General features: G+C 38.7%; 3 protein-coding genes across 9 annotated transcripts in view; 1 reads left to right on the top strand and 2 right to left on the bottom strand.

Annotated features, from left to right (window-relative positions):
- Positions 1–655: 655 nt before the first annotated feature.
- On the bottom strand, positions 656–7689 carry LOC134197534 (alpha-N-acetylgalactosaminide alpha-2,6-sialyltransferase 5-like). Its single transcript, XM_062666878.1, has 3 exons — positions 7476–7689; positions 2263–2367; positions 656–1682 (listed from the first exon to the last, which is right to left on the bottom strand). Exons 1-3 carry the CDS (start codon positions 7580–7582, stop codon positions 818–820), a joined length of 1077 nt encoding a protein of 358 aa, XP_062522862.1. The 5' UTR covers positions 7583–7689; the 3' UTR covers positions 656–817.
- Positions 7690–19035: 11346 nt separating this feature from the next.
- On the bottom strand, positions 19036–19686 carry LOC134197757 (uncharacterized). The gene is made up of 2 exons (XM_062667108.1): positions 19319–19686; positions 19036–19253 (listed from the first exon to the last, which is right to left on the bottom strand). The coding sequence occupies exons 1-2, from the start codon at positions 19684–19686 to the stop codon at positions 19073–19075; spliced, it is 549 nt and encodes a 182-aa protein (XP_062523092.1). The 3' UTR covers positions 19036–19072.
- Positions 19687–20973: 1287 nt separating this feature from the next.
- LOC134197129 (uncharacterized) overlaps positions 20974–26911 on the top strand; it is an 18788-nt gene continuing 12850 nt past the window's right edge. For all 7 annotated transcript variants that reach the window (XM_062666394.1, XM_062666391.1, XM_062666390.1 and 4 more), the window contains exon 1: positions 20974–21192. The gene's annotated coding sequence lies outside the window, so the exon portion shown is untranslated. The remainder of the gene's footprint in view (positions 21193–26911) is intronic.

Here is a 26911-nt window from a genome sequence, read left to right as displayed (position 1 = left end):
TCTCACCTCCTAGAATCTGGATTCGCCACTGTACACGCGGTCTGAAGAACAAGCGACGTTTCTGCAACACATGGCGATAATTTAGGAACAGTTTTTCAGCAGCCTGCACTGATCAAGCAGCTAAGAACATTTGAGAGTCAAGTTTGTCTTAAATTTTTATACCGTTTCACTTTGGGCGCCCAGAAAGACAAGAGAGCTGTAGCTGCCGTGTAGGAACCTAGATTTGGTTGAGGGGCAGAGATTTTCTTAAAGGGCGTAACGCTGCACAACAAGACTAAATATGTTATTAAATAATCATATCTATATATACCGTATTTCGTGAATACAACGACGGGGCTCTTATCAGAACATTTCGGTGCTATTTGAGCAGTGTTGTTAGGGAACAGAGTTTAAGCCATGGGATTTCAGGGAGGATTGCAGACAAAGGACGACATAATGGATGGCCATATTTCTGAGTCTGATTTGGTTGTTTCCTCCACAAATAAATTGTCAGTGAGAATTAACTGACCTCGTGCATCAGTTATGCATCAGTTATTGCACATGCTGCGGAATTTCATCAATTGTAGCTGTGTCAACTTTATTTGTATTTCTAACTTGGCACTGGCAACGGAATATGTAAATTATGTAATATGTAAACTACCGATATGTATTATTTGTTAGTTTTATATATCAGTTCTGCAGACATTATTACTCATCACATTTTTGAATTCTAAATACTTCAGCTAAACAAAAGTCCAACTTTTTCACGTTGTCTGAATAATACAAATACGTTACTTTCCAGCCATAAACGTTCATTTACTAGTATTTGTGTTAACATTTATGTAAATACCCGTAATTTGCCAAAGGACGGATAGAAATCGGACGATGTCGCGTTTGGCCAATGTTCCATGAGCTCCAATTCAACATTAGGTTTGTGAGCCTGTCGAAATAGTTTACTGTCTAAACTTTCCTCATAGTAATGAACCGGCTCTTCTTTATCTCCACTCAGTCCAAATCCATACACATCAACGTGCTTGCACATCATCATTGTAAAAATAACCGACCGAAAACCTGATGATGGCATTGTCTTCTTTACCTGACGCTCCTTCATTTTGGGAGGACGGTGGGCAAGGGAATAATTATAAATTAGCGCTCCTGCGAATTCAAAAACGTAACTTGAAATAGTATACAATGGCAATTCCCTGTTAGCTTCGCATGCTTCGAAAGAAATGTTTCTTCGGTTTCTCTTATACGGGAGAGGAAGAACCGTCAGCTTGGCTTCAGAGTGACTTTCGTTGAAACATCTTGGCAGTTTGTCGCCGAAAAAATGGATGTCGGACGGTCGGGATCCCACGTGTTTTCCGTATCCCTTTATTGGCGGATAGTTGATTCTGGCGACAATTTCGTGATCATCGATGTGGCGTCCATATTCAGTCTTCAGCAAACGACCCGATGAGCCAACGACCGCGCAACTGTTCCAATGTCTCTGAAGGATAGGATGACGAAAGTGTGTTTCATTGACAGCAATCACATTGCCAAGCCCTTTACCGCGGATATCGTTTTTGGATTGACAGGAAAACAGAGGGTATTTCGTATCACAACCTACAGAAATCCATAGAGAACGGTCGGGAGGCAGGAATGATTGATGGCCTCGTAGCCACTTGTGAGTACTTTGAAGACGATGTGTTTGTAGTCTTAGAATTCTAGGCGGTACAATAGCAGCGATTAGGGTAAAGTAATAAAGTGATCTAGCTGCACAACTCGGTAACGATTTATGATAATGACAACAGTTTGCGTCAAGTTCATTCAGCTCTTTCAATTGCCTGTCACCTTTATTCTTATCATTTTCCATTTACAGTTTTAAATTTAACGCATGCACTGCATGTATAGATTTTCAATTTCTTGTAATGTGCCCTGGGGTTGTCGTTGCTATGCCAACTTAATGACAAACAATTACGTAATTTATAGTAAACTAACTACATAACATATTATATTGCTCTTTTTTGTCTGAGTAATTTCAACTATGATGAAATGTTACAACTGCCTTCTACACACACACACACACACACACACACACACACACACACACACACACACACACACACACACACACACACACACACACACACACATACACACACACACACACACACACACACACACACACACACACACATACACACACACACACACACACACACACACACACACACACACACACACACACACACACACAAACACACACACAAACACACACATTCAAGTTAGTATCACCCCTCTTACGGTTTTCCATGGTTTACATAGCTGAACAGTATCAGGAAAAATGGAAAACATACAAGCACGATGAAAACAAAGTTTCTGAAACCTTGGGTTGTTTCAACGTGTTTCCTGCAAAGAACGGTATAGTTGCATGAATGTGATAATTTGTCTTATTAACATGTACTCACAAAGATACATTCAACAACTATACCCAATCATGGACAACACACACACACACACACACACACACACACACACACACACACACACACACACACACACACACACACACACACACACACACACACACACACACACACACACAAAACACACACACACACACACACACACACACACACACACACACACACACACGAACGAACACACACACACACACACACACACACACACACACACACGAACACACACACACACACACACACACACACGCGCGCGCGCGCGCACACACGCACGCACACTCACATGCACATGCACCAGCACACTCACACGCACACTCACACGCACACTCACACGCACATAATACAAATAAATAATAACACCCACACAACTAATTAAGTTAAAGCTATTGTTCAGAAGGCTCATAACTGTGGAAGCGACTGTCTAGTCTTTGTAAATATAAGGGAGGTGTGTGTGTGTGTGTGTGTGTGTGTGTGTGTGTGTGTGTGTGTGTGTGTGTGTGTGTGTGTGTGTGTGTGTGTGTGTGTGTGTATCAGTGTGTAAGAGAGGGTCTCCAAAAGTCGAGTTGCAGCGTCACCGAGTTTTACTCGTGCAGGCCGAATTCACGAAGCTCGTCAACGAGATTGTCTTTGTCTTCCGGAATGCTGTCGGTTCGACGCGATTTCTTTCCGATCTAACCCCCTCTAATGGCGCGCGAATTTCTCAGGAACGGCGCATTGGATCTCCACCGAGTTTAATTAAACTAATTCTTCTTGACCTTGGACGGTAGGCAGGGAGGGCTGCATATTGCCTGCGACGTCGAAAAGGCAACCGATTATTCGTATGAGTAAAGCCCGGTTCACAGTAATGACGCTGACGCTCAGCTGGGCGTCAGCATCAAAGACACCTCCTTGACGCAGGCGGCATCCTTTGATGTTGACGCTGACGCTGGAATAAGATTCACTTCTATTCCAGCGTCAGCGTCAGCGTCAACGTCGGCGTCAGCGTCGTACTCTGACAGGGAATTTGGTAACTTTACATGACTTCTAGTTGTTGCTCCCCGGATATGTAGTTTGGGACGGGATTCTCGGAACGGGACACTCGCGTTACAATCGATAATCTAATCAGCCTGGGCGAAGACAGAACAGGATCTCATGTAGGACTCTAGACCCCACGCCTCTATAGCCTTATACCAGACTCTCTCGCGCCGTTGTGCCCGGTTCCCGTATAAAACGACAACGCCGGAGAGGGTCTGGGATCATCTCGCCTGCTTTCTTCACCTGGTGTCACCCGCGTCATCTAAGTGTCACCGCACGTTAGCAACGTCAACACTTTCATGCTCTTATTTAATTATGAATCCATCCTTCCATCAAAGTTATGTTAGCTGTGACATCCGATTGCATACATTCACTGTTTACATTTCGTTCTTGTAACTGCATGGGAAGAGACTCATTCACAGAGGGAACTCGATCCTGAGTTCGATTCACGTTATCTCAAGCTGTGAGGTCCAATGTGATTCGATCAACATTCTAGGTAGCTTGGACAAGGATGCACTAGGCGCCGCTCTCTTACTGTGCTAGGGTACGAGAACAACACGAATTTGAAGCTCGTGTAGGATTCGGGAACATTTGGGAGCCTGGCAGCGCGTGCCGTCCGACACGGTGTTGACTTCCGCTCTAGAGTCTCTTGGAGAGGAATTTCTCTTTCCCAGAGAGGTTGGCAAATACGTAGAGCTTGCGTAGGGACAGGATACCAACACTGAAAGGTAGAGTACGAACTGAAGGTCAACTCGGTTGCAAGACATTCCGTGTGACACATGAGAATAACTATTACACTAATCGTATTAGTAGCCTCAGGCTTGGTAACATACGAGCTAAACTGATCATCTAATTGCATAAATGGTAGGGGGGATGATCCCAGATCCACTCCGGCGTTGCCGTGTCATACGGGAACCGGGCACGAGGGCGCGGGAAAGTCTGGTACGAGGCTAATGCTTCTAGGGGGTGTATTACCCTATTCGTGTGACATCCAAATTACTCTCGTAGGGCAGAAGCCGCAGACACATGCGCGATGTTAACCCTTTCTTCAATGTCTTGACTTAGAGGTAAGCGAAAGAGAGATGGAGTCCGAGAAATTGCATATGACTTATTTAGCATTCCAAACGGTGACTGGATCTAAAATATTTCGCAGTAGTCAGTCTTCACTATACATCTAGGGTACATCTAAGACGCAGCAGGAACGTCAAACAAAGTTTCTCAAAGCTTTGCAAACGCTGGAAGTCTACAGCTAGAATTCATCGGTGCTATAGACAAGTCTACGTGCGCACGCTGAAAAGAAACAAGAAACTAGAGCCGCCATGAAGGCAAAGTAAACACAGTCTACGTAGTCGAACAAGTCCTAACTGGACTGCACAGTGCATTAGTGTTTAGTTTCTCATTTTGTCATCATATATAGGCGCTGTCGTGTCTTACGAGAACCAGGTACGACGGCACGAGAAGATCTGGTAGACTAAGAATATATAGTGACGGCAGCCGTTCCCTAAAATACTAACAAAATGCATTGAAATTAATCTGTTTCAACTCGAGTAGTGATAAAAAAATCGCACCTAAACCTGACCTGAAGCAAAACCAGCACTGCAAACACGCGAAGGTTCATTCCTTCCTAGTTCGCTCACTTGATAACCCTGATCTACTGTCTCTTTCCAAACCATTCACTAGAAACCGAAGACGTTTCACATCACCCACTCAGTCGATCGCGCATAAACTAGGTGGAATCAGACGTGCATGTCTTATGTGTTTGACGGACAGCAAATTCACTTTTCTTTCAGGATCATATTTACGTCTGGACAACACTAAAGAATTTCGAAGGTGAGAAGAAGCCACTTGCCTTATAGACTCCCGATTAGAAGACCCGCTTTCAAAAACAATCAACGTTGGGAAAATGAAGGAAAAACTTTGACGCTACTGAGGGTTCATTGAAGCAGGAAAACTGGAAATTTTTAGCGGAGTAGTCGCTAGGCGACTCACAGTAGAAGAGCTACGAGGTAGAAAATGGGAACAACTACAAGAGCTTGCCTGCAGCGTCTTTTGCGCACGACGTCAGGGGAGGGCGGTGTAGCTGGCATCACAGATGTCATAGGATAATTTCTCCTACCTCTGGAGAGCTAGCCCGCTAAGGGCAACCCCTCCGATGAAGGTAGCACGCTAGGCCTGGATCTCCCTCGTATGTCCTGCCGTGGGGAGACTCTACCTTGTGACACCGGTTTCTGCAAGTTTAGTCAATCAAAGACTCTTACCGGCTTCAGCTATCAATCAAGTCGACGGATGCGAAATAAAGATCTATATCACGGCATTTCATCTACCTCTCATGCAGACGACTACCTCCAACAGCGACAACTGCTGGAATACACAAGTGACGGTGCAATCGATGCTTAGTCGGAAATGGACACCTCAGAAGAAATATCAACAGCTTCGTACTTCAATGTGCAGTACGGAAGCTTGTTAGATTTGCGGTGATTTCTAGCACCTCCGATCTAGTTGCCCTCATGTTCATGATTACCGTCGATGTGTACATGGCATCCAGGTTGGGGACCAGTCTTTATGCCATCATTGCAGCTTCTCGTTTTCATTCCACTTGAAGCTCGTTTGGAGTTAGCTAAGTGACCGTAAGCTGCTGATTTGAGGGGCGTGGCCCCCGTGGTCTCCGTGGTGAATACGCCTATGTTAAGATCAGGGCATATTGCTCGAGACTGTACTGCTGCATCTCCGGTTTCAAAGAAAGGAATTAGTGTAGGTCAGGCACATGCATTCGTCGGACTTTGTATAAACTAAAAATTGCTCAAGACATTAATGTGAGCGTAATGTTTCAAAACACTGTCCTAAATTTTGCAAGTTAATATAGCAGTGTAGCTTCTGTAGAAAGTTCCATAGAGGTACAAGAACAACGGGGCCACGGGGCCATGGCCCCAATCAACAGCCTATTGTCATTATATATACAATAGGTCATCGCAAAAAGGAGCTACAAGTGGAAGAAAGCGAACAGCTTCAATAGACGACAGTAAATTTGCGCGCAGACGTCCTCGGTACACGAGGCTACATTTGCCAAGTTTGGCTCTCCCAACATTCATACTCATCTGGAAACAGACTGGAAACGATCGCCACGCACGTGCTCTCAGACATCAGAATGGCATAAGCGGATCCAGGTGGAGCTACTAGGGGCAATGGGAGTACGTGTCTGCCGTTTGGGGAAACTTTCTTCTATGTGAATTGATCTGTCAGAGTCATTGGTACCTGCAAGTGCTCATGCTCATTGTACAAGACACACCCACAAACTCGGTTTCGTGCTCCTCTTATAGCAAATCCTGAATCCGCCACTGAATTATCGCAATTCCCGTCACAACTCCCCGGATAGGGTGGTGCATGCAGGACCACATTTGGGATCTACTGTGGTAGGTGGTGTTTGCCACAGGAAACAGAGCGATCACTAACAAATAAACCCAAGACGTATGCCTTCGGACGAGCGCCAAACTTAGCCAAAGTATAGTTCAGGTACATTCAGACATGTTTGAAGTTTCGACTATCTATAGTATACGTACCGCTTTTGTACTTTTATAGTTAGGCGTTTCTGCTGCCAATTCGTCTATCGTCTAAAACGGCAGAGTGGATGGGTGCCAACGTGTCTACTGCTGATAACATGTGTAAGTAAGTCCAATACAGTTCGTTTTACAATTTATCTGACTTTGCAAAGTTAATTAACGGAAACGTGTATACCACGCCATCATCAATCTAGAAGAGTAAGGGGTAAGCATTCGTTGGAATCTTCTCGTTCACAAGTATAGAGTTATGCTACTGTTGACGGTATTTGCCCAATTTAGACCCGCACGTAAATATCTGTTTCTATCGCTTTTAAAGATGAGCCATCAGCTTGGACTAAAGTAGAAAACAAGAAGCAAATGAGACATTATCACATTAATTAACAGTAAACGAAAACGCCAACACAGCTAAATTCGCTACTTTGACTGCACGGTCGACGTATACATTTGAGCATAGCAATATACCAACCTGTCAAATAAAGTTATTGCCGATACTCTATACTTCACCTTCCTCAACATTTTTCTAGAATAGAAACAAACCCAATAAGATATGTAGAAGTTATTAGAACATAACATTAGCACAACACTTTCTCAATACGTGCACCATAGCAACTTTACCATTAAGTTTGTAGATTCGCTTTTTTCAGAGTTTGTAATAAGATATAATTAGGCTATAACACTTGTATAAGTAGTGATCGTATAGTGATCGTATATCACAATACAATCAGTCCTATAGTGTATATCTGCAAGCACATTGCATGTTACATGGTAACACGAGTAGAGCTATACACGCAGCATAGAGCCGGGAGATCGATAAACGAGCGAAATGAATGAACAAATTGAACAAACGGTGCGATTAGCTGAAGAAGCACTCATAGAAGCAGCTCGTCCACTCAGATTGCAGAGCAGGATACCGCTCCCAAAGCCACTAGTCGTGAGGGGAAACATATCCAATCGTAGTGCGAATTTTGACAAATTTGGGATTCGTACAAGATCCTGGCCAACCTCAAACAACCAGATATGAAGGAGCATAGGATGGCGACATTCATAACGTGCATAGGACAAGATGCTCTAAGAATATACAACGCGCTGCCATTTGTGCTATTGAAGTTACTCTCCAAGCAGGGGTATGGATGACATTTCCGAGGAGGAGGAGAGGAAACAAGTGCATCAGACCTCTCTCCAAGGGAGAGAGGGAGGTACGATTGCAGCGTACACTTTTCCAAGGGGGAGAGGGAGTTACAAGTGCTGCGTACCCTTTTCCAAGGGGGAGAGTGTTGCATACCTTTTTCTAAGGAGAAGCTAGGGAAGTTGAAGTGCAACATACCTTTTGCAAGCGGATGTTGATGTATGCCATCGCAACACATCTGAGAATAGCGGGATAATTCATTTGAGGGAAGAAGATGGAGTGAGTAAGATGGAGATGGATTGAGTAACAATTTATTTAAATGAGACAAATTATTTGTGTTCTGTCTTCTGCAGATTCTGTGCACTAAGTAGGAGCTATTGGCCGTGCTAAGCACTCTCCTGGAGCCTGGTCAGGTGCTCGCATGAGCACTGACTGCGACGCCAACTGTGGTGTGGGCACTCGAAGTCCCACCAGGACCCCAGTGGCTGATGGACTTTAAATTTGTCGCAGGGCTCTTTGCCACCCCAGTCAATGACCAGGATCTTATTTATACTTCTGAGTCGAGAGAGGCAATTGCTTGTGAGTTTCTTGCTCAAGGAAATTATGCCATTGCTCGCCATCACTGTAACCCTGCAAGGTCCCGGATGTCGTCACTCCATTGATGACTCTCTAACCAACTATGCCACAGCACCACACACACACAAACACACACACACACACACACACACACACACACACACACACACACACACACACACAAACACGAGGAAAGAGGAAGGGGAAGAAAGGGTTTTCCCAAGTTACACCACTCGTTTTTGCACGTCCACAAAGTTTCAAGATCATCCACAGTTGTCACTCCACAATCACCACTCAAGTATTCCACCAGATACTGTGGAATACTCCCTCTCAAAGAAATTCTTCCATTTGTCACGCAAATACGGTATAAAGTGAAGAAGTTTGGAAAGAGCGTTAACTTTTATAAAAAGACAAAATATTGGGTCAATGGCATAATCACACCATAGTGTGTAGGTGTAGGGTTATAGAGTTAAAATTAGAGTTAAGGTTAGAGTCAGGACTAGGGGTTATCTAACTATTTATTGTCAGTGGTGCGATTCTACTATTAACTAAGCCTTAATATTTTTAATTAATACGCAGACAAAAGCATGAGGGAGAGTAACACCATGCAGTACAGTAGTGAAGTCCACGTTGCAGACACAGGTAGTTGTTAGCCAGCGAGTATGGAAATCAATAGATCCTGAATGAGATATACCCTCACTTGCAAGATTAGCATTCATGTTGCTTCAAACAGTAGAGCATGTCAAGGTTTAAAGATATGGCAAATGGTCAGGCACTTGGAGATCTCAGAGCGTGGATTTCCGTTTATCCGGGTTCCAAGCTTCCTTGGTAAACAGGAAAGATCAGTATCAGGGAGTGCGGTAGCACTCCCTATGTAGGGATGCGAAGAATCTAAAATGGCGGCCCATACAAAAGTATCCAAACGCATCCGAACCGGATCTCTCAGAACTCATTACAGAGATCTCAGAACCACGTAGCGCTCAACTTCAAACGTTCCTAATGGTAGCCAGACTATCACCGCTGACACTAAGCGCCTCAGAAGCCAGCTATCGGCTAATAAAAAACCCGATTTATTTTTTCACATTTCACATTTCACTTTTGTCAGCCAGGCTAGCTGCCTCACTCGAAGCAGCTACAACGACGAGAGTCACATCAAACGATTCGCTCTTGTCCGAAGAATTGCACTGACCCAACAGCTAGAAATGTGCAAAGTCACCTTGTATCAGTCAACTGCTGCCATGCAATTCCACGTACTGCTTCCCACAACGCCATGTTGTTCGGTCACGTGTGTACATGTGACTACCGTTTGGAAGCCTAGCTGCCACTTCCACATGCTGCTATATGCTGCTTACAGTTGCATGTAGTTGAACATGTACGACTATGTTCAACGGCGCGGCGTCCTGTCTGACTCTCTGTGCATGTAAGCGTGTATCTCTTTCGTGAAACCCTAGGTAATGGGAGTTGTTTATAGATGCGATCAGTGTTATTACGTACATCCGTCAGCTGCTACGTACTTCCGTGTCTGAGCGTAAGGTGGGAGTTGTTTAGAGATGCAATCAAAGATTGAAATCCCGGCCGAGCTGCACACGTTTACTAGAACTGTCATTTCCATTTCAAACTACCCAAGTCTAAACAGACTATCACCGCTGACACTAAGCGCCTCAGAAGCCAGCTATCAGCAAGTAAAAAACCCGATCTATTCTTTCACATTTCACATTTCACTTTTGTCAGCCAGGCTAGAGGTCACTTGAAAAGAAATACCGTAACTAAACTGGGATGTGCAGCGTCTAATTACAGCCTGAAATTCGTGGCCTATGGTGGGAGGGGGCGGGACAGAGAGTGCAACCTCTACGTGGTCTGTCCTGGGGGTTTGAACATGAAACTATTCTCACATGTTCAAAATGCTAAGCACTCCGTTTACTGAAACTGTCATTTCCATCTAAAAATGTATGAAACAAGTCCAAAAATATATGAAACAAGTCCAAAACCATTTTGAGAAAATGATGGTATGTAGGGATGGGTATGTACTTATGTCATTTATGCCCATCTCCTACATCACACTCTTTTTACCTATATCGCTTGCAGCAGTTGTGAATGTGATGTAGGAGATGGGCATAAATGACATAAGTACATACCCATCCCTACATACCCATCATTTTCTCAAAATGTTTTTGGACTTGTACGATATATGCATATGACGAAGAAGTACACATTATCACGCTGTCATACTCCGTTTACACTGGCAGTCAAGAACGGTTCTCGAGTTCTAGAATAGTTCCCAGTAGCAGTGTAAACGCTCTGTTCCCGTGGCGTTCTGTTCCAGAACAGAACCCAAAAGAAGAGTGGCTGGAGAACCATTCCAGAATAGTTCCAGGTGCAGTGTAAACTCTCCCGTTCCCAGAACAGTACCGACGCAAGCGTAATTCTTCTTGTAGTTTCCCGGATATCGCTACGGTGGCGGGGAGTGATGTTGAGACGATAAAACTCATCAAATTGTGGGGGAGAACTCTGGACAACGGCTCTTTGAGTGTAGCCATAGGAACAAAGATGTATACGAAAAAAATTGCTAGGGACATGGAGGCTGCTGGCTACACTCGAAGCCAGAAACAAATTTCTTCCAAGCTGAAGAAATTAGAGTACGAATATCGTACAAAGATACAGTGACTCGAGACATAGTAACGTGCGTTATCTAATCGATCACATGACGGCTACAGCGAGAAGCGTGGGTTACGTCTTTCTCTCCTAAAGGTCTGGGAGTTCGAGGACATCGAGGCGTCAGAACGGCTAAGCTGGATGCAGTGTAAAACGAGCGCCAGAACAGCTCCCAGAACAATTCTCAGAACTGTTCCCAGTGTAAACGAGGTAAAATACCCCGTTTACACTGGCAGTCGAGAACGGTTCTCGAGTTCTAGACTAGTTCCCAGTAGCAGTGTAAACGCTCTGTTCATAATTCTATTGGGCAATTATCTAATAAATTACGTCACTACACATCCACTGTCTTAGTAGCCTCGCCCGAGACGCAGTGTGGATTGCAGCTCCGGATGTGCCTCCATCACCACTACATCTGGTCTGGTACCGCCCCCGCACCTTGCGGTCAGCGTTAATCATGTTCCTAGTGACGTGACTAGTGTCCGTTGCAAGTGTACTTTGTCGGCGTAGTAGATAACAGGAAACGACTGTCGCGTGAGATCTTTGCTAATTAGCGTGCAGTACGTAGGCAGCAGTCCAATGCATTGCAGTAGAGGCATATGACGCAGTGCAGCTTTAACTGAGAACCTGTGGTACGCGTTCAAAGGCGTAAGATGTACTGCAAGTACAATTTCTGATCTGCCATTTCACCGCTACGCTCCCTAGCGCAGCTGCAATCTCTTACTAACGCTTCACAGCGGCCTAAAATCGCAATATCGACAAGTACAGAGGCTAGAACAACGTCAAAGTCCCATCGAAAGCTCAGTTCCTAGCAATAACATTAGGATGACACGCGCTGAAGAATTTGATTACATATTTACTTCCGCCCAGAAAGGCGGTACCGGACCAGGGTGTTTAGTGCTGATGGAAGCGCATCCGGGGCTGCATTCCACACTGCGTCTGGGGCGGAGCTACTGTCTTAGATAAGTGAACAGTTTTGGTCAGGCACAGTGATCTAGGGTGTAATCGCATGTTAATGAGAAAAGGAAAATCATAGAAAAGATATCTAGAGTATTCTATTTTTCCAAAACCAGAAGTCAAACTCATCCGCTGAGAGTGCACTTCTTGATCCTGTACTTAGCTAATAGAAGGTAACGACCACACGTGTTGCAATCGCAATCTCATTGGCCACTTCCATGTAAAAAGTGGATGCGAACAGAGAGTAGTTCAACTTAATCCCAAACGCGCAGCGTGTCTAGAGAAACCACACGGGGGGGGGCGGGGGGAATTCGACGTGGTTTGGAATGAGGTCAAGAGAGTGAATACGTGAGAGACCTACAGAGGGTTTTACAGAAGCTTCAGAAAAGATCAAAGACTCCAACTACTATTCATGAAACGGGCAATTCACTCCGTAAATTACCTTGTACAAGGACTTTCATGGTTGCTTTGCAGATGTAGTTCCGGATATTTTTTAGTGGAATAGAGACTAAAATCTTGTTTGTGTTTGTTTTTTTGCTATAGAGACTTGAGGCAGTTCCATGAATTCTTTTAAATTTTTAGTTTAGTGCTAGTTTGGTAATATTTGTGCTACTTGTGTGTATTGTGTGTATAGTGGATGTATGTGTAGTCGTTGCCCCTGTGTGGGAACTGCACCAAATTGTGGTGTGTCATAAAAAATACATGTCGTGCTCAACCAGATCAGTCTGGTTTGTAAAGTCTATCACAAGCACCGGAAGCAAACCCTCCTTCAGAAGTACCTAGACCATCACGGCTGTCTAGAAAGAAGACATGACTTTACGAAGGATTCGAGTAGATCCCAGAAGCACTCGTTTTCCTGTTTATATTGCACGTAGATGAAAAACCATGCATCGATGAAGAAGCCTAAGCCAGAAAAGGCGAACATGCATGGAGCTGGCCCGGGATCGAGCCTTTTAAAAATATTCGAAAAAACAAACTGGTACTTCTTGTCTCTTCTTGTCTGTATTACTGCAGTTGCAACGACTTCTTTCTATTAGAACTTTTGATTATCCGGACACTCGATTATCCGTACTACTAACCTGTCTACGGCAAAGGCCGGATAATGGAATTAAAGGAGAACTCCCACGATTTTGTATGTAAGGTTCAGATGAAAGGTATCAGTGTGAGTGATCCATCTATCAATGATTTACAGCGCTCACCCTTCTCTGATTGCCAGTACAAGCCTGTAAAGTAGGGGGCGTAACTGTAGTGCGCCGCCATTTTAAATGAGGACGTCATGAGTTCATTGCTTCACTTGCAGTATAGGAAGAGTTACCTCAGTACACGTGCAAATGGTACACTGTATAGCCTTCGGCTGCTGTAACAGAGACATCGACATCACGTGAGAGGTGAGTTTCTTTACTCTACCGCTCAAGAAGCCAGATCTTTTGAAGCAATGGCTTGTCAAGTTGCATTTGAAAGACCCACCCGTATCCAAGCACAGCCGTGTTTGTTCTGAGCACTTTACTCCAGAATGTTTCGAACGTGACCTAAAAGCTGAGCTACTCGGAACAAAGACCGTGAGACGTCTCAAGCCAGACGCGTTGTCTACAATCTTTTCTTTCACGAAGCAAAATCCACCACGTATCAATGGCAGGAAGCGAGCACAAAGAACTGTAAGGCCACGCCTCGCCTTACTAAACATGTAGTGCACCAACACGTAACGTATTGTAGCATTACGCCTATATGTCCACAAGATGTAGACAGAAAGTGTGTGTGTGTGTGTGTGTGTGTGTGTGTGTGTGTGTGTGTGTGTGTGTGTGTGTGTGTGTGTGTGTGTGTGTGTGTGTGTGTGTGTGTGTGTGTGTGTGTATACCTACACAAAGAATCTAGATCTGAAGACAACACTCTGTTATTGTAAAAAGCCAGAGCCACATTACAAACTACAGTAGTAACGTTAAATTTTAATTGAACATGCAAACATTCCTGTATACTGTTACACATTGTGCTTACGTAGCATGCAAACCAAGTACTATTCCATTTTGGTAGAGCATAATCCACTCCAACACTTTAAATTTAGTAAATAGACTAAAGCAGTAAATGACCATGTGCTAGGCGGTTGAAGAGATTCTCTTGGGTGCATCTAGCAAAAAGTCCAAGGAAGATAATGAAGAAGAAGCACCTCAAGAAAATATTTTTTGTGCTGATGTTCCAAAGTCTACTCGGGAGGTAGGAACACAGTATGACGTGGATGACATACTGGGAAACTTTGATGACCATTCTTACTGCATACACACGTCATCACCAGTCAGGGCAGTAACAGCAGATATAATGGAAGTCAAATTTGGTGTCAGTCGAAGTCAGCTTGCAATCACGGATGATAGCCAAGAAGTTCTTCCAGCTAGTCAAAAAAGTGAAGCATCAGAAAAAGTAGAGACTGCCCTAGACAGGGACTTTGATCCATCGTTCAGTGTTCATACTAGTGATTCTAATCAAAGCCTCTTTGATGTCATTGATTCTGAGCCTGGCGACTCAACTCTTTCAACAGAAAGGACCAATTCTACTTATGTTTCAAAATTTATTGTTTTTAATGACTGCCTTCAAGAACTGTTTCAGTTTTGTCCAGTCTGTGGCTCACCTGTCGTTAGCCACACTCAATTCTGCACAGGTACACTTTTAACAGTGAACATCATCTGTTCCAAAGAACATGAAAGGCAATGGAGATCACAACCATCCATTGCAGGAATGCCTGCTGGCAACCTGATGGTCTCTGCAGCAATTTTGTTTTCTGGAGAAACTTACAGTAAAATTTCTCACTTTGCAGAAATTCTAAAACTACAGTTTTTGTCAGAATCAACATACTACAGAATACAGGATGAGTATGTTTTTCCAGTTATAATACAAATGATGCCTGGAAGAAACATCAACATGAAATTTTGAAGTTTGTAATTGGACCACTTTCGATTATTGGGGATGGAAGATGCGATAGTCCAGGGTTTTCAGCTAAATATGGAACATACACTATTATAGACCAAAACACAGACAAGATACTTGACTTTCAGTTGGTTCAGGTGGATGAAGTTGCCAACTCTGTTGCTATGGAAAAGACAGGACTTGAAAGGTCACTTCAATATTTGTTGAATGAAGGTCTTTTCATACATCAATTAGCTACAGACAGACATCCACAATTCACTAGCTTTATGCAGAAACACTATCCTTCAGTTGAACATCAGTACGACATATGGCATGTCTCTAAAGGGGTTTCTAAGAAGCTCGCCAAACAGGGAAAGCAAAAAGCTTGTCAGAGCCTCCTTCCACGGATACCATCAATTTGCAATCATTTGTGGTGGTGTGCTTCATCTTGCCATGGTAACAGAGAAATCCTGAAAGAGAAATGGATGTCTATTCTTCATCACATTTCTGATGTACACACTTGGGCCAGTGCAAACCACTTTCTAGAATGTGCCCACCAGCAACTTTCTGAGGAAGAGAGACAAGGCAAGGAGTGGTTAAAAAAGGGTTCTCCTCCTCATGAAACATTGAAGTCAGTTGTCCTTGACAAAAAATTATTAAAAGATATTGGCAAACTTAATCAATTTTGTCATACTTGAATATTTGAAGTGTACCACTCCCTTTTGCTAAAGTACTGTTCCAAAAGGCTGCTCTTTGGCTACAAAAGAATGATTGCTCGAACCCAACTGGCAGCTCTGGATCACAACAATAATGTCGACAGAAGCCAAGCTACAACAGCCCATGAACAAAAGAGGTACAAAGTTGTCTTTCCTAAAGCCAAAAAGCAATGGATTGCAAAACCCATAATGGAGCCAAAGTCCTATGGATACCTTAATGATATGCTAGCTGCAGTTCTTGAAAGAAGGAGCACCACCCACAAGTCACTGAAGACTAAGAAAGCTTATCCACCACAAGCCTCCATACTCCCTAATATTGCAACATGCCCTAGACCACCAAAGGAAACGGTTATAGAAACTGCAAAAGCAGATTCTGATACTAGCTAGCTAAAAACTTTACACTGGCCACGGTGGCCCATCACAACTTTCTTGAAATCCAATGTATTCCCAGTTTCTTCAGGAAAGTGCGCTCTGATAGGCTGGTCTGCCACTTTTTTAGAACATGATTCTAAATACAGTTGACCGATAACGAAGATACGTTCAGTCAAGAAAACGAAACGATATGTAGTTTGCGTCGTTGCGATTGAGATACGGGTACTTACAAAGCTGACCAAAGGCGTGGACCATGTAAACGGCTCTCGAAGCGCGCACTTTTCAAATCATTCTTCTTCGAACCTACACGCTCTACACCCTTCATACTTCAACACAACATAAGCGAAACTAAACTACAACAACGTACTAGAGCTTATCTTGATTACTTTGCAATACGATTTATAAGAATTTTTTCTAGGAGTTCGCGCACCCTTTTCGGGTGACTGCTGCGCACACCGACGTTTGATTACAAAATCTGCTAGTACAAATACGCACTATAGTATCAAGAAAGTGCATGTCTAATTTCATAGCTAATAACGAAGTCGTCACGCAGTTATAAACGTTTACGCTGTCTAAACCGGAACTTCTGACACGCCTTCTCTCAGAAAATGACGCTTCCTACTTGCCTGCCATTTGAATCAAACCATTCTCCCGTTGATCTCGAATGTACTGTTGCCACCACGGCCAATTCGCTTGGAAAAATGGAAAGTTACGCCCGTTCGCACATTCACACCACAATGACGCACAACCTCAGCGGGTGGACATTGCTGCGGCATTACGTACATACGCCACGTTCACGCATTCTACTATATCCGTCACAGCGGGAGTAGCCGCCTCGTTGGTCTTCTTCCACTGACACTAGCCTCGCAAGCCAGGCTCTTCCGCGCAGTCGTTAACCGCACGTGAATCACACGAGGAGGAGGAGCTTTTACCGGAATTGCTCCAGCGCGAGAAGAGCCTGGTCGCTTTCGAGAACGTCATAGTGACGTGGGACCCCCGATCGGATTTCATAGCTTGATAAAGCTAATTCGATTTCCTAAAGAGCTCGTTTATGTAATTGCGCTGATACACGAAGCAGAGAGGTAGCCCTCCGCGGAGAGCGCGTGAACACGAAATCCAGTGAAGCCGTTGATGGACGAAGTGCTGGTGAATAATGAGCGTAGGAATGGCCTACATGGGACTGGTCCGCTGAACCTACACTCTCCAGCAACGTTTCTTTCTACTGAACTCATCTGCAGGTTTGCTCGAATTGAAACAGACGTAGAACTATTCACCACTCCTGCGCGTCTACTCTGACATCTATAGCCTGTGGGGGAAATGGTGTGAGAACTGCCGGCCCAGTTTCACTCAACGGTTCATGAAAACAGTGGCCTAGAGCTTGTTGCAATTGACCTCTCCGCGTGTATTGCTAACACAGTCTATGTGACGGTACTTTCCACTCAGCAAGCAACACTTTTGTACGATATTGACCTCCTCACGGTGAACTGGAAACATCTAGGCATGGGAAAACAGCAGTGCAGTGGACCTACCATGTTCAGGAAGTGTAGAGTTGACTCGTAGTTGCACGTGTACACGTACGACTTGTTTCAATGCACGGTTTCTGACTGCTACATATATACTCTAACCGCGTACAATGAGTTCATTTCTCAAACTACCGCGCTGCAGATCTAGATTCGGCGGTGTGCTGTTGGCGAAACTGAATGCTGAAAAGGAGTCGTGACACTGCAGAATATTACATGGCTGAGCTGTCTGCATACGTACTAGAAGCGAACGATGATGTCAACTACGTACTTCGTGCAAAACAAGCAAGTGCGTGAAGCGATGTCGCATGTTCTCAACTTTCATACCTACATGCTTACCTAATAGGATTAGCTTTATCAAGCTATGAAATCCGATCGGGGGTCCCACGTCACTATGACGTTCTCGAAAGCGACCAGGCTCTTCTCGCGCTGGAGCAATTCCGGTAAAAGCTCCTCCTCCTCGTGTGATTCAAGTGCGGTTAGCTCAGCGACTGCGCGGAAGAGCCTGGCTTGCGAGGCTACACTGACACGAGGACGAGGCATCTCCAATACACGACTCGTTTACGAAACCGGAAACGAACATGACACTTTCCCTCAAAGTATACTGTCCGACGTGCTGATTGGTGCATTAATTACTTTCTGACGTGCTGATTGGTTGTTATGCGTCTGCTGACCGGTGCAACATTTAGTTGCTATGACCACGCCTCAACTACCCGTATAATGCAACAGCGCATGGTCGCGCAAGATATAATAATTTGAATTATATCCAACCAACGTCATTAGAATCCTATACATAGAGTTGCATCACGTGTCTATTACGTAGAGTGCATCCGCGTTCCCGTATCGCGCATAATGGCGGAGAAAAACGAGATCTACTGCAAGCTGTTACGGCGACACTAGCGACACAAGACCTCGTTCTAATCCTTCTGTAACTTTGCGCAGCATCAAGATTGCATGAAATTCTTCGAGGTAAACATTATCGAATAGCTAGGCCTAGTTTTAGACACATTTTTAGCTCATCTGGAAGAACTCGAAATTCGGTGTTTTGATGCGGAGCAGACAGGGACCACCCCTTAATGATATGCTAGCTGCAGTTCTTGAAAGAAGAAGCACCACCCACAAGTCACTGAAGACTAAGAAAGCTTATCCACCACAAGCCTCTATACCCTCTAATATTGCAACATGCCCTAGACCACCAAAAGAAACGGTTATAGAAAACTGCAAAAGCAGATTCTGATACTAGCTAGCTGAAACTTTACACTGGCCACGGTGGCCCATCACAACTTTCTTGAAATCCAATATATTCCCCAGTTTCTTCAGGAAAGTGCCCTCTGATAGAAGTCACAACACATGATAGTATCACTCTTCTCACTTCCCTGCCCATTTTCCTGTGTACCCAGTATGTAAACTGCCGGTAAGATGTCAACTTCAGCAACCTGGAATGTCAAGTATTTACATTACACAAACGACTTCGATCAGTACGCTCTACCACAGTACTAACCTGCACGTTAGTGGCTCCGTGATAGAATTCTGTCTCACGTCAACCATTGCCACCACCGCTGTGCGCAGCACCCCTCCATTTAGGCACACAGAAGCAAAATCTTCGTGCTGAGTGATGCAACGTAAACCATGCAACATCCAGTCTAGTTCGTCTATTTCTTGGCAACAAAGGCATTCTTTACCGGTAGGCATGATACCACACGTTCCACAGCTACACCACTCCGTGTTGCCCACTCTCTCTCCATCTTCAGTTGATTCTCTTCCGTTATCGCCGTCTAGATTTTCCGTACTATCTGCATCTTCCGTACTCGAAGAATCATCAACTACTCTACGCTCAGGCTCAAAACGGTAAGGTTCAATGTCAGTCATGTCCAAGTCTACATCTGGCAGCTCCCACGTATATTAGCGTTATACACCGTACTTTACGCATCATGAACTCATAACGTCATAATTTAAAATGGCGTCGCCCTACACAGTTACGCCCCCTACTTAACAGGTTTCTACTGGAAATCAGAGAAGGGTGAGCGCTGTAAATCATTGATAGATGGATCGCTCACACTGATACCTTTCATCTGAACCTTACATACAAAATCGTGGGAGTTCTCCTCGCTGCATCCACAATAACTAATAATTCAGGTATACATCCGTGCACATGCATGTCATCATATGTCAGAGGTTGAGGATGCACCACCTCACCTAGCTGTTAGACTGACATGGATAACCGAAATGCTGTTGGGTGAGCGGCAGAACAACAAGTCCCATTTCTCGCCGGAAGTGAGACGGCGACAGAAAGTCTGGCTACGCTAGACTATAGGGTTAGGTTTAGAGTTAGAGTTAAGGTTAAGAAACCCTGTCTAGAGAGGTCCACAACTTCAACTGGAATAGGTGCGGAGAATATAGAGAAATGCGGCGTAAGTAAAATGAAACGGATACTTACCTTTCATGTACAAGCCTCCGGTCACCGCAGCAAGTCGATCGATAACAGGAAATTCAGAAATTTGTTTTCCAATTGATTGTATCCTTCGCTTCTGAGGAAAAATCGCTAGCAGAAAAATCGAACGCTGTATCCGCAATGACTGAATGTTTACGTATGTAGATGTAATTTGGCAGTGGAATTATGAAGCAGGCGAAACCTGTTCAATGCCGTTGTTGCGTTATGCGGACCGTACCAATACACACAGTTGCGGAAGCGTAGTGAAGCTTCTAATCCGGGTCGCAAAACAGAATGGGGCGTGGTCCTATATGGCTCTCCATCGAGCTCTTGTGTGTGTGTGTGTGTGTGTGTGTGTGTGTGTGTGTGTGTGTGTGTGTGTGTGTGTGTGTGTGTGTGTGTGTGTGTGTGTGTGTGTGTGTGTGTGTGTGTGTACACAAGTCTCAAATTTCTCCTCCCCACGACCACGTTTCATGATAGGACCTACCTTAAAAATCGTTTCTGTGTCCGACTACAGATGAGTCTAAGAACGATTCGTTTAAGTGAGCAAACGGCGACGAAAAGGCTTCATGAACTTCAGTCGCCCTATCCTTTTGTATTGTAGCTAGAGATTGCGTGTACTTGACAACCAAGATATTAAACAATTGTTTAATATCAATTTAACATTTATACACATTATAACATGCGTTATTTCATATTCGATAGTCGCGTTACAGCTCTAGATTCTTGTTGTATTCTAAATGACGGAAGTGTGGAACGTGCGTGCGCTCTTCGATCAGTAACTGCAATGCTTGTTTCAAAGGGGTCCCCGTTTTGGGATCGTTGTCTACTGCAAGTAGTGCGAACGGCACGAATCGACTTTCCAGTGAACTGGATACGAGTAATGGGTTTCTGAGGCCATACTCTTACGATGTGACGATTGCTCGTGCGTTGAAAGCATTTTGGTATGTTTATATAATTAATTAATTGATTGATTGATTTTTTAATAATAATTAACAAACCTACACACACTTGTACAGGCTGATTGCTGTTTTCAGTAATTATGTTATTGTAATTGTAGAGTTTTATAGATTTATACTTAGCACAAATTTCCAAAAGATATTTTCAAAATTAATATACTCAGCTGAAGAAGGACCTTGGATTGAAACATTGTGTGAATTCATGTTATTTCGTTATGCTGTGTATGAAAGCTCTACAATAACCGATATATCATCATATCATATATGTGCATGCACGTGTGGGTGTGTGGGTATCTGTGGGTGTATATACAGTATATTAGACAGTTTATTATACAGTATGTTATACAGTATATATACAGTATATTATACAGTATATATACAGTATATTATACAGTATATTATACAGTATATATATACAGTATATATACAGTATATTATACAGTATATTATACACTATATTATACACTATATTATACAGTATATTATGCAGTACATATACAGTATATTATACAGTATATTATACACTATATTATACACTATATTATACAGTATATTATGCAGTATATTATACAGTATATTATACAGTATATATACAGTATATATACAGTATATTATACAGTATATATATACAGTATATTATACACTATATTATACAGTATATTATACAGTATATTATACAGTATATGTACAGTATATTATACAGTATATTATACACTATATTATACACTATATTATACAGTATATTATGCAGTATATATATACAGTATATTATACAGTATATTATACACTATATTATACACTATATTATACAGTATATTATGCAGTATATTATACACTATATTATACAGTATATATACAGTATATATACAGTATATTATACAGTATATATATACACTATATTATACACTATATTATACAGTATATTATACAGTATATATACAGTATATTATACAGTATATATACAGTATATTATACAGTATATTATACACTATATTATACACTATATTATACAGTATATTATGCAGTATATTATACAGTACATTATACAGTATATATACAGTATATATACAGTATATTATACAGTATATTATACACTATATTATACAGTATATTATACAGTATATATACAGTATATTATACAGTATATTATACAGTATATTATACAGTATATTATACAGTATATATACAGTATATATACAGTATATTATACAGTATATTATACAGTATATATACAGTATATTATACAGTATATTATACACTATATTATTCACTATATTATACAGTATATTATATAGTATATATACAGTATATTATACAGTATATTATACAGTATATATACAGTATATTATACAGTATATATACAGTATATATACAGTATATTATACAGTATATTATACAGTATATATACAGTATATTATAAAGTATATTATACACTATATTATACACTACATTATACAGTATATTATATAGTATATATACAGTATATTATACAGTATATTATACAGTATATATACAGTATATTGTACAGTATATTATACAGTATATTATACAGTATATATACAGTATATTGTACAGTATATTATACAGTATATTATACACTATATTATACAGTATATTATGCAGTATATTATACAGTACATTATACAGTATATATACAGTATATATATACAGTATATTATACAGTATATTATACACTATATTATACAGTATATTATACAGTATATTATACACTATATTATACAGTATATATACAGTATATCATACAGTATATATACAGTATATTATACAGTATATTATACAGTATATTATACACTATATTATACACTATATTATACAGTATATTATGCAGTATATATACAGTATATTATACAGTATATATACAGTATATATACAGTATATATACAGTATATTATACACTATATTATACACTATATTATGCAGTATATTATACAGTATATTATACAGTATATATACAGTATATATACAGTATATTATACAGTATATATATATATATATACAGTATATTATACACTATTTTATACAGTATATTATACAGTATATTATACAGTATATATACAGTATATTATACAGTATATCTACAGTATATTATACAGTATATATATATATATATATACAGTATATTATACACTATATTATACAGTATATTATACAGTATATTATGCAGTATATTATACAGTATATTATACAGTATATATAAAGTATATTATACAGTATATATACAGTATATATACAGTATATATACAGTATATTATACAGTATATCTACAGTATATTATACAGTATATATATATACAGTATATTATACACTATATTAAACACTATATTATACAGTATATTATACAGTATATTATACACTATATTATACAGTATATATAAAGTATATTATACAGTATATATACAGTATATATACAGTATATTATGCAGTATATATACAGTATATTATACAGTATATTATACACTATATTATACACTATGTTATACAGTATATTATGCAGTATATTATACAGTATATTATACAGTATATATACAGTATATTATACAGTATATTATACAGTATATATATATATATATATATATATATATATATATATATATATATATATATATATATACAGTATATTATACAGTATATTATACACTATATTATACAGTATATTATGCAGTATATTATACAGTATATTATACAGTATATTATACAGTATATATACAGTATATATACAGTATATTATACAGTATATTATACAGTATATTATACAGTATATTATATAGTATATATATACAGTATATTATACAGTATATTATACAGTATATATACAGTGTATTATACAGTATATATAAAGTATATATACAGTATATTATACAGTATATTATACAGTATATTATACAGTATATTATACAGTATATATACAGTATATATACAGTATATTATACAGTATATTATACAGTATATTATACAGTATAATATACAGTATATTATACAGTATATATAAATTATATATACAGTATATTATACAGTATATTATACAGTATATTATACAGTATATTATACAGTATATTATACAGTATATATACAGTTTATATACAGTATATATACAGTATATTATACAGTATATATACAGTATATTTTACAGTATATATACAGTATATTATACAGTATATTATACAGTATATTACAGTATATTATACAGTATATTATACAGTATATTATACAGTATATTATACAGTATATTATACAGTATATTATACGGTATATATACAATATATATACAGTATATACATACAGTATATATACAGTATATTATACAGTATATTATACAGTATATATATATATATATATATATATATATATATATATATATATATATATATATATACAGTATATTATACAGTATATTATACACTATATTATACAGTATATTATGCAGTATATTATACAGTATATTATACAGTATATTATACAGTATATATACAGTATATATACAGTATATTATACAGTATATTATACAGTATATTATACAGTATATTATATAGTATATATATACAGTATATTATACAGTATATTATACAGTATATATACAGTGTATTATACAGTATATATAAAGTATATATACAGTATATTATACAGTATATTATACAGTATATTATACAGTATATTATACAGTATATATACAGTATATATACAGTATATTATACAGTATATTATACAGTATATTATACAGTATAATATACAGTATATTATACAGTATATATAAATTATATATACAGTATATTATACAGTATATTATACAGTATATTATACAGTATATTATACAGTATATTATACAGTATATATACAGTTTATATACAGTATATATACAGTATATTATACAGTATATATACAGTATATTTTACAGTATATATACAGTATATTATACAGTATATTATACAGTATATTACAGTATATTATACAGTATATTATACAGTATATTATACAGTATATTATACAGTATATTATACAGTATATTATACGGTATATATACAATATATATACAGTATATACATACAGTATATATACAGTATATTATACAGTATATTATACAGTATATTATACAGTATATTATACAGTATATACACAGTATATATACAGTATATGTACAGTATATTATACAGTATATATACAGTATATTATACAGTATATATACAGTATATTATACAGTATATTACAGTATATTATACAGTATGTTATACAGTATATTATACAGTATATTATACAGTATATTATACAGTATATTATACAGTATATTATACAGTATATTATACAGTATATATACAGTATATATACAGTATATTATACAGTATATTATACAGTATATTATACAGTGTATATACAGTATATATACAGTATATTATACAGCATATTATACAGTATATTATACAGTATATATACAGTATATATACAGTATATTATACAGTATATATACAGTATATATACAGTATATTATACAGTATATATACAGTATATTTTACAGTATATATACAGTATATTATACAGTATATTATACAGTATATTACAGTATATTATACAGTATATTATACAGTATATTATACAGTATATTATACAGTATATTATACAGTATATTATACGGTATATATACAATATATATACAGTATATACATACAGTATATATACAGTATATTATACAGTATATTATACAGTATATTATACAGTATATTATACAGTATATTATACAGTATATACACAGTATATATACAGTATATATACAGTATATTATACAGTATATATACAGTATATTATACAGTATATATACAGTATATTATACAGTATATTACAGTATATTATACAGTATGTTATACAGTATATTATACAGTATATTATACAGTATATTATACAGTATATTATACAGTATATTATACAGTATATTATACAGTATATATACAGTATATATACAGTATATTATACAGTATATTATACAGTATATATACAGTATATATACAGTATATTATACAGTATATTATACAGTATATTATACAGTGTATATACAGTATATATACAGTATATTATACAGCATATTATACAGTATATTATACAGTGTATATACAATATATATACAGTATATATACAGTATATTATACAGTATATTATACAGTATATATACAGTATATTGTACAGTATATTATACAGTATATTATACAGTATAATTATACAGTCTATTATACAGTATATTATACAGTAAATTATACACTATATTATACACTATAATTATACAGTCTATTATACAGTATATTATACAGTATATATACAGTATATTGTACAGTATATTATACAGTATATTATACAGTATATATACAGTATATTGTACAGTATATTATACAGTATATTATACAGTATATTATACAGTATATATACAGTATATTATACAGTATATTATACAGTATATTCTACACTATATTATACACTATATTATACAGTATATTATATAGTATATATACAGTATATTATACAGTATATTTTACAGTATATATACAGTATATTGTACACTATATTATACAGTATATATACAGTATATATACAGTATATTATACAGTATATTATACAGTCTATTATACAGTATAATTATACAGTCTATTATACAGTATATTATACAGTATATATACAGTATATTGTATAGTATATTATACAGTAT

This window comes from Corticium candelabrum, chromosome 22, assembly GCF_963422355.1.
Source record: "Corticium candelabrum chromosome 22, ooCorCand1.1, whole genome shotgun sequence".
Lineage (NCBI taxonomy): Eukaryota > Metazoa > Porifera > Homoscleromorpha > Homosclerophorida > Plakinidae > Corticium > Corticium candelabrum.
Note: the sequence above shows the minus strand (reverse complement) of the source record. Positions and strands in the feature narration are given on the sequence as shown.

Coding starts and splice junctions, on each gene's coding strand:
- LOC134197534 (XM_062666878.1), bottom strand. CDS start 7,582: ATGTTATGTTCTAATAACTTCTACATATCTTATTGGGTTTGTTTCTAT. Junction 2,368..7,475: donor GCAATAACTTTATTTGACAG/GTTGGTATATTG, acceptor CGTTCTTTGCAG/GAAACACGTTGAAACAACCC. Junction 1,683..2,262: donor TATGTAAACCATGGAAAACC/GTAAGAGGGGTG, acceptor TGTACCGCCTAG/AATTCTAAGACTACAAACAC.
- LOC134197757 (XM_062667108.1), bottom strand. CDS start 19,686: ATGACTGACATTGAACCTTACCGTTTTGAGCCTGAGCGTAGAGTAGTT. Junction 19,254..19,318: donor ACGGAGCCACTAACGTGCAG/GTTAGTACTGTG, acceptor TTGACATTCCAG/GTTGCTGAAGTTGACATCTT.